This window comes from Gopherus evgoodei, chromosome 2, assembly GCF_007399415.2.
Source record: "Gopherus evgoodei ecotype Sinaloan lineage chromosome 2, rGopEvg1_v1.p, whole genome shotgun sequence".
Lineage (NCBI taxonomy): Eukaryota > Metazoa > Chordata > Testudines > Testudinidae > Gopherus > Gopherus evgoodei.
Window position 1 is genome coordinate 2,067,210 of NC_044323.1, and position 9,438 is coordinate 2,076,647.

Below are 9,438 nucleotides of genomic sequence, written 5' to 3' on the forward strand. Positions count from 1 at the left end.
CGCTACATCCGTCCTGGGCCAGATGAAAACCTTAAAATAAATCGCAGACAGAGCTGCACTGTGTTTGAACCATATTTCTGTACCCTGCTACAGTTTTGGACTTGGCAGGGCTGCAGCACAATCTGGGAACACTTACCACCATTTGGTCCTGTTCATATTTCAAGACCAATCCATGCTGGGAGCCAATCACAGCTCTCCTAATGTGGTAGAATTTGTAGAGGTAGCTGGGACCTGAGTCTCTTCCCTAAATCTAAGGGTTTGGTGCTAGTTGTAAGGGACGAATCTACAGAGGCAGCTTGAGAGCAGTCCGTACTGTGTAGGACTCTTCCCTGTAACCAGTCACAAATAGCAGTGGAGACCCCCTTATAGCTCTGTGCCTCAATCAACATCGATTCTGCCGCCTTCGTAGCTGTGATGCAGGGAGGGGGATCAGCATTTAAATTTTGTCACCTAGAATCATAGAAGATTAGGGTGGAAGAGACCTCAGGAGGTCATCTAGTTTAACCCCCTGCTCAAAGCAGGATCAACCCCAACTAAATCATCCCAGCCAGAGCTTTGTTAAGGCAGGCCTAAAGAACCTCTAAGGATGGAGATTCCACCATCTCACTTGATAAACCATTCTAGTGCGTCACCACCCTCCTAGTGAAATAGTGTTTCCTAATATCCAACCGAGACCTCCCTCACTGCAACTTGAGACCATTACTCCTTGTTCTGTCATCTGCCACCACTGATCAGCCGAGCACTATCCTCTTTGGACCCCCCTTTCAAGCAGTTGAAGGCTGCTTTCAAATCCTCCCCCCATCTCTCTCCTTTCTTTAAGGCTCTCTGCTCATTGTTTTCCAGGGGAAGCTCACATTGCTGTGCGACACCAAGACAGATGGCAGCTTTCTGGTGCACCACTTCCTCTCCTTTTATCTCAAAGGTATGTGAGAATGTGGAGCTCTGCAGAGAAGATGTGACTTGCGTTGCGTGGAGCTCTGCAGAGAAGATGTGACTTGCGTTGCCCTGGTAGAATCATCTTTCCATCACATGAACTATATCTGATGGGATAGAGCTTGGTTTTAGGGAGACTGTGTCTTTTTATCATTTGAGCAGGACACTGGGAGTCAGACCTCTATTCCTAACTTGCCTTGGGCTTTCTCTGTGATCATGGGCAAATCACTTCATCTCTCTGTGGCTCAGCTTCACCATCTGCAAAATGCAAAACGTACTTAGACATCTGGATGTTGTGAAATTAAATGAATGTTGTAAAACGCTCTGGTTTGTTAGGGCTTGTAAGAGATGCTAACTCACCCCTGCAGCACCTCCTGCTGGTCTCTCAGGGAATTAGTTCAATTTCCAGCCCAGAGCGCCCTCTGCAGGCTGGTGATCCACTACTGCTTGGCCCCCGTGTCCCTCTCTGGACTCCGGTGCCCTGTTAGCTGGTGTGTTGCCCCCGGCAGTAACCTCTTTCTCTCAGGGTCTCCCCTCCCCAGGAAACCCCCACTCACTATCCCCACCTCACCTCAATATCAGGCTACTGCCAGTCATTGTCTAGCCCCCACGCCCTGGGGCAGACTGCAGTATCAGCCTACTCATCACCGGCAAGGTTGGGTTTGCACTTGCTGCCTTTGCCTTCCCCTGGGCTGCCCTCTGCAACCCCCAGTACCCATTGGCCTTATGCTAGGCTGCAGCCTGCGGCTTTCCAGGCTGGAGCTCCCCGGCTCCTCTGCCTTTCCCCAGCCCTGCTCCACTCAGGTACGCTGCCTCTAGCTCCCTGCAGCCAGGCCCTTCTCCCTCTACAGGCAGAGGGAGACTGTTGAGCTGGCTCACAGCCTTTTTATACAGGCCAGCTGTGGCCTGATTGGGGCACGGCCCAGCTGCAGCTGCTTCCGCAATCAGCCCAGCTTTTGGAGCTGCAGCCCTCTCCAGGGCTGGTCTCGAGCCCTGCCAGGCTGGAGCGGGTGTTCACCCTGCTACAGAGCTGGAATCCCCCGCGGTGCGCCAGAGGTTGGTCCTGGCGGAAGCTACCAGGGTCGGAGATCTCCTGGACTATCACCGGGGAGACTGGCTGGATCCCCTGACGCTTGTTCACCGCATGGGGCTCTCCAGACCTTGCACTCCCCGGCGCATACTCCAGGAGGTGGAGGCCGCTTTGCCGCCCGCTGCTCGGGCCTACCTGGACCGGGTCCTGCGGGAGGGCACGCCCCGCCCACCCCCTACCCCAAGCCCTCCGGACCTTTTCATCGGGCCCCTGCCCCGTAGGCCCGACCGGCCCCCCCGTCCCTTCTCCACAAGCCGGCTGCACGACCTGCAGCCGGTCCGTTTCCAAACCGCGCCGAGGAAACAGCTCTACACGCTCATGCTCCACACCCTTCACTTCCTCACCCTCGTGTCCTGCCCTGATACGAAGTGGCGGGACCTCCTGCCACCTCTGGAGGGTGAGGAGCCCCGGTGGGCCAGCCTCTACTCCACCCTGGTCCCAAGGCCCACTGGGGATATCAGTTGGCGGCTCCTCCATGGGGCCGTGAGCACGGGCGTGTACTTGGCTCGGTTTACCCCTGTCCCGGACACCTGCCCCTTCTGTGGCGTGAGGGAGACCCTGGCGCACGTGTACTTAGAGTGCGCCAGGTTGCAGCCCCTACACCGGCTCCTCACAGCCATCCTCTTACGTTTCTGGTTACACTTTTCCCCTCACCTCCTTTTGTATGCACTCCCTATCCGTGGCCCCACGAAGTCCCGGGACCTCCTGGTCAACCTCCTCCTGGCCCTGGCGAAAAAGGCCATCCACGCGACCAGGGAGGGGAGGTTGGCCGACGGAGACTCCGGTGACTGTGGGGCTTGCTTCCGCTCCATGGTCCGATCACGCATCCGGGCGGAGTTCCTCTGGGCGGCGTCCACTGGCTCCCTTGACGCCTTCGAGGAGCAGTGGGCGCTGTCCGGGGTTCTCTGCTCGGTGTCCCTGTCAGGTTCCCTTCTTATGACCCTTTGACCTCACTCCTGTCCCTGTTCTTCTATTAGTTGTCCCCCGAACTCAGTGGGTTCTGTGGTCCTGTGGGTCCTCCCCTTAGGCTGGGGGGGGGATCCTTTAGCAGTGGGCGGGTTTCGCCCGCCCACTTCCCAGACACCCACTAGATACAGAGCTGGAATCCCCCGCGGTGCGCCAGAGGTTGGTCCTGGCGGAAGCTACCAGGGTCGGAGATCTCCTGGACTATGACCGGGGAGACTGGCTGGATCCCCTGACGCTCGCTCACCGCATGGGGCTCTCCAGACCTTGCACTCCCCGGCGCGTACTCCAGGAGGTGGAGGCCGCTTTGCCGCCCGCTGCTCGGGCTTACCTCGACCGGGTCCTGCGGGAGGGCACGCCCCGCCCACCCTCCACCCGGAGACCTCCGGACCTTTTCATCGGGCCTCTGCCCCGTAGGCCCGACCGGCCCCCCCGTCCCTTCTCCGCAAGCCGGCTGCACGACCTGCAGCCGGTCCGTTTCCAAAGCGCGCTGAGGAAACAGCTCTACACGCTCGTGCTCCACACCCTTCACTTCCTCACCCTCGTGTCCCGCCCTGATACGAAGTGGCGGGACCTCCTGCCACCTCTGGAGGGTGAGGAGCCCCGGTGGGCCAGCCTCTACTCCACCCTGGTCCCAAGGTCCACTGGGGATATCAGTTGGCGGCTCCTCCATGGGGCCGTGAGCACGGGCGTGTACTTGGCGCGGTTTATTCCTGTCCCGGACACCTGCCCCTTCTGCGGCGTGAGGGAGACCCTGGCGCACATTTACTTAGAGTGCGCCAGGTTGCAGCCCCTACACCGGCTCCTCATTAACATCCTCTTACGTTTCTGGCTGCACTTTTCCCCTCACCTCCTTCTCTACGCACTCCCTATCCGTGGCCCCACAAAGTCCCGGGACCTCCTGGTCAACCTCCTCCTCGTCCCTGGCGAAAAAGGCCTATCCACGCGACCAGGGAGGGGAGGTTGGCCGATGGAGACTCCGGTGACTGTGGGGCTTGCTTCTGCTCCATGGTCCGTTCATGCATCCGGGCGGAGTTCCTCTGGGTGGCGTCCACTGGCTCCCTTGACGCCTTCGAGGAGCAGTGGGCGCTGTCTGGGGTTCTCTGCTCGGTGTCCCCGTCAGGTTCCCTTCTTATGACCCTTTGACCTCACTCCTGTCCCTGTTCTTTTATTAGTTGTCCCCCGAACTCGGTGCGTTCTGTGGTCCTGTGGGTCCTCCCCTTAGGCTGGGGGGGGATCCTTTAGCAGTGGGCGGGTTTCGCCCGCCCACTTCCCAGACACCCAATAGATACAGAGCTGGAAGTTGCTATATAACATAATTTCAATCACTACCCACAGGTTTTGAAATGTAAAAGGAATATTATGTTACAAATAGCAGCAACCTTTCTAGTACCCATGACTGCGTTTAAAAAAGAACAAACAAAAACCCAGCCCAAATGGCAAGTTGAGTAATAGTGTCTCTCCTGCTAATGATTCATCTGCTACAGCAGAGCAGGCCTGTCTAGTTGGATTGTTTTAAATACAGTTGTGAGGAGCCCTGGGCTTTTTCAAACCTCTCATGGCAAAGCTGCAGTCCTGGATACGTCGGTTTGGATTGTGATGTAACGTGGATCTTAGGAACCAGCCTTCCGAACCTGCATTGATGTTAAGCACATAGGTGCTATGAATCAGATTTTGTCCTCCATTATGCCTGTGTATCCCTGTTGCACTCAGGGGGGTTGCAGGGGTGTCCCTGAGAAAAGAATTTTGCCAAACTTTTCCTTCATTTGTTTGAACTGAACATAAAATATTGAGTGCTTTTGAAAGTGAAGGATGTATACAGCTGCATATTGACCTGTGCACCGTGCAGGCTTTCCATCCTGGGTTTCTAATGGACTTCAGTTCTGATCCTCAGCACTCCCTTATAATGTGCTGTGCCCCAGCCCAGCTCTGCCAGTGCACTACATTCCTGAGCAGCAAACACCCTTTGCTGTCCTGGAATCCATCACAAAACTCCATCCACGTGCCACAATCCTGTCCCCCCGTTAGTCTTGAGACCCACCCCAAAGCTATTACGCTTGGTCATCTACTTTGGCAATGGCTACTATCGAAATATCCAGATAGAGAAACTCTGCCAATGAACCTCAGTCCAGCCTTGCAACACCCCCTGTTTCAGTGCTGAGTCCCTCCGCAACTCCGCCAGGATCCTCAGTCCTGACCGGTAGCACGTCCATATTGTTTGAGTATAATGTCACTGGCTAGCAGAAACGGCCAGGCTGGTGGGTGGCTTTCTGACATCATTGAACATTCACTGTAGGCTAAACTGACCCAAGTGAACTCCTTTTACTAAGCCACAGTCTGCAGTGGGGAGAAGCAATTGCATTGAATTAATTCCATGTGCCTCAAATCTCAAAGACCTTGTTTCTGATGGATACAGTGTTTTATGTTCCTCAAACAGCCAGGGCCTTTATTTTCCAAAACCCGTATGTATGTATCTTAAAAGAGACTTCTTTGTTGAAACATCTCATTTATCATTATGTCCAAGTTTGTGAATCTGTAGAGACAAGGAGTAAACCATGTGCGCGCCCCATTTTAGCCAAATGAAAGGGTCTTTTGATACTCCAAGAGCTGTTAATTCATCAGACAAGACCATGTCTTGGTGTGGCCCATAGCCCTTATTTTAAAGACTCTCCAGCAGTAGAGAATGCTCCGGGCTCCCATGGCAGCAGGAAGAGGAGACATAAGTGGCTTTCTAATTTATGGGCTTTTGTTTTAGCAATATTTTACATTTTTTTTAACTGAACAAAGTTTTCTTTAAATGGGGGAGAGATCATCTGTTTAAAGGTTTAAAATAAACGTACATTAAATCTGAGCCAGCGACTCCATTATGGGGTGAGAGTCTTCTCCCTTTGGGCTCTTTTTGATAGGCTTTTGGTTGACTATCCCTTCTTCATTGCAAATGCCTTGATAGTGGGAGCTTACAACATGGAAGGGATAACGTGTCTCGTCTTATTTCCCAGCTGGCTGTAAAGTCTGTTTTGTGGCCCTGCTCCAGTCCTTCAGTCACTATAACATCATAGCACAGAAGCTGGTAAGTCTCTCTTGGAATATGATCATAACTATCATTCATGCTTGAGTAGTGGGGTTAGGTAGGGCTTGTAGCCTTTGGAAGCTACTGCCACTTGAGAGCAATGCCATTTCTGTTCCAGGAAGGTCTGATTCTGGTCAGTAACGTAACTCAGTTTTTGTCCTGTAGAAAGCAGTGGCAGACATAAACAGGATTTTCTATACGTAACTTGCATGTTCATCCCCCAAAATCCGAGTCTTTTACAATGCATGGGCCTGATCCCATGAAGGACCCAGCATACTCAACTCATTTTGAAATCAATGGATGTGAATGTTCGGGATGGAGCCTGAGTTCAGGGCTTGCTTCTCCCTCCATTGAAAGTAGATCTTTAGCATGCGGCTCCTGTTACAGGGTTAACTCTTTGATGTACATTGTTATCTTTTCTATCTGGGGAGAAGGATGATTTAAATGTGCAGGGAGCTAGCAGACATTTCTCAGAGGAAAGCTTTTGATTCAGCTGGGGCAGATTTTAAACACTGATTGATTCTGTATAGTTTAGTAAGAGACTGTATCTAAGAACCAAAGTAAGCTTAGGTGTAAGTGGGTGCAGCTCCACTGACCTCAATGGGCATTTAATACACTTACTCCCAGGTTCATTTTGGCCCAAAATACTGGAATCTAAAGCATTTTTCAGGTCTGGCAGATTGTTACCAGCTGTCCAAGGTTAGGAATCCTTGAGAACTTTGATATTGGGTTCAGTGGTCCCCATATTTGTTATATGGAGAGGGACACAGGTAACCAAATCCACATGTGGCCAATCTCCGCTTATGTCTATTCCTGCAATGTGCTGCAGCTGGGTTAGACCTAAGCTTAAGGCTGTGCTGAGTGAATATGGCAGTGGAACTGAATCGATAACATAGTATTTTACCTACTCAGTGGTTTGTGTATTAGGCCCAAAATAAGGCAGAGCAGGGCTGTGTATATGAGGTCTGTGGAGCATCTACTTGTGGCCTTGGGAGAGCTGACTGGTTACATGGTGCTCACTCTCCTCCTTGTTTCTGTCTGCTACATAATATTAAAAGAAGCTAAAAATACATTAAATATGGTTTAGGCGAGCAATGGGTGTAGTTGCCGCAGTGATGTTACGCAATTGCAAATGGGTGGGGAGATGGGACCATGAAACAATCTCTATTAAGGCAGAGTCCATGCTATGAAAAAGGTTCAGAATCCCTGAGATGGAGCAATCAAAATCACTGACATGCTCCTGCAGAATGGGCTGGAAAGCCATTGTTATCATAGAAAAAGATCAGTTCAACCATCATTGCCAGCCCTGAGTAGCCAGTGCAGGGTTACTCTCTGCAGTGTGTGCTTCAGGCCTAGGTAACTCTAGTATGGGGTTTCTTCTTGGGGAAGCTTGGTTACACAGGTGACTGGAAGTGTGGGGGAGGAGCCCTAGAAATATCTGGGGACACTGAACCGTCTCAGAGAGATCCCGATTAAGAAGTCCTTAACATTCATTCTAAACATCATCCTCTGCTGAACTTCATCCAGTTCCTTGTAGGTAAATCTTGTACCACCTAAAGACATTCCTCTGCCTCGCTAGTGTTTACACCCTGCCCAGACCTGTGTGCTGTTACCCTGTTTCCCCCGTAATCAGTGCTTAGCCAAACTGCATTTATTTAGCTCTCTGTCTTCCTTCGTAAATCTGAGTCCCTCCATCAACTTAATCATTTTTGTTACTCTTCTCTGAATTCCTTCCCTCGCCTCTGGCAGCATTAAACTAAACTAAACCTGGCCTGGTAGGTGCAGTTTCATTAGTGCTGTAGCGAGGAACATGTGTTGCCTCACTGGGTAACATGATGCCTTTGTATGCAATTCAAGATTTCATGGGTTTATTTGATTGCATTCTTCTTAGCGTATGCGCAACATGCTCCAGGTGACCAGGATTCATCACCAAATTTAGTCTGCTGGTTGGATCATTAGCTTCCCTGGCTTGGGCTGGGTACTGACTGGGAGTCCAAAATGAACGCTGATTCATGCCCCCTTTGATTGCATTGAAAGTCCATATTTAGTTTTCTATCTGCTGTCCCAAGACTATGGATCTGTGTCTACGTTGCTGTCAGCGGCATGAGTGCAGCATGTGTAGACATACCCGAGCTAGCTTTCAGCTAGCCTGCTTGAATGACAACAGCAGTAAAGCTGCGGCAGAAGGGAATGTACAAGGCCGCCCAGAATCCTAGGTATGTACTCAAGAGGCTAGCCCATGCTGTCATGGTTTCACTGCTGACTAGCTAGCTCTGGTATGTCTACATGTGCTGCACTCACAAGTCTGATTACCTTATATTGTGATGTACCACATTGGTTCTAGGTGATTCTTGGTTTCTAACAGTGAGTTAGAACACCTTACAATTTCAGAATAACATAATGGGATGAAGTGGTAATATTTTGTAATATTTTTATGAGGTTGTGCCTCCATTTCTCCTATATGCTGAATTATTATGTAGTGGGAGTGGAAAACATCTGTTTGCTCTCAGGGCCGGCTAAGAGATATAAGTGTAATTGTTGCCTACGTGTCTGGGCCTTGGCCCCCATATCAGAGGAACATTTGAAAAGATAGTGCAAATCCAATTGCCCAGCCATTGACATCAACCAACCAAGGATCCAGAGGGATTTGGATTTCCCCACCTCTCTGGAGGGAAGCTGAGCAACATTTTCCACCTGGAGAACAAAGGACTGGGAAGGTGTGATGTGGGGAGGCGGGGAATAAGAGCTGGCTGCTAGCAGGAGCCAGGGCTTTCACCTGGAGAATGACCAAGAAGGTCAGAGGGAGAGACAGAGCTGGAACAAAGGGGTTCACTACAGCTTGGCTGGGCTCTGGGCTAACCAGAATGGACTGTGCTTTAACCTTCAGTTCACTATACTACCCACAGAACTTCCTATGCCATGTTCCAGTTAACGAATAAACCCGCCTGTTTTAACAATGCTGTATGACTGTCACTGCAAATGCTGGGCGAGGTGCATTAATCCCTGCAGAGTGTACAAGTCTCCCTCAGGAGTCTGTCTCAGTTGGACTCGCTGAACAGAGCTCACAGGGTGAAGAAGGGCTGCTGAAGGCCCAGAGTTCCAGTCTAAGGAGGCAGTGAAGCTGTCACAGATTGTTCCAGAATTGGGGTCATAGCACTGATCCTGTGGAGCCATGACATACAGTAAGATGGCACTTGTTTAGCACCTTCCATCTTTGGCTCTCCAAGCACTTTGCAAGCATTAATGAATTGTCTTTCAATGCCCAGTGAAACAGGCATAGATGGGGAAAATGAGGCATGGAGGGGGTAAGTGACTCCCCAAGGTCAGTAAGTCAGTGATAGAATTGGATCTAGAACAGGCAAGTGGCAGACACGACCAATTT

General features: G+C 51.2%; 1 protein-coding gene across 3 annotated transcripts in view; it reads left to right on the forward strand.

Moving 5' to 3' along the window:
* ELP6 (elongator acetyltransferase complex subunit 6) overlaps positions 1-9,438 on the forward strand; it is a 37,608-nt gene that overhangs the window by 5,675 nt on the left and 22,495 nt on the right. Inside the window, exons 2-3 of one of the 3 annotated variants that reach the window (XM_030549776.1) lie at positions 844-922; positions 5,986-6,056. The exons of 1 other annotated variant lie outside the window; for it this stretch is intronic. In XM_030549776.1, the coding sequence (XP_030405636.1) occupies positions 844-922; positions 5,986-6,056 (150 nt within the window). The remainder of the gene's footprint in view (positions 1-843; positions 923-5,985; positions 6,057-9,438) is intronic. One more of the 3 variants, XM_030549778.1, reaches the window with a different exon arrangement.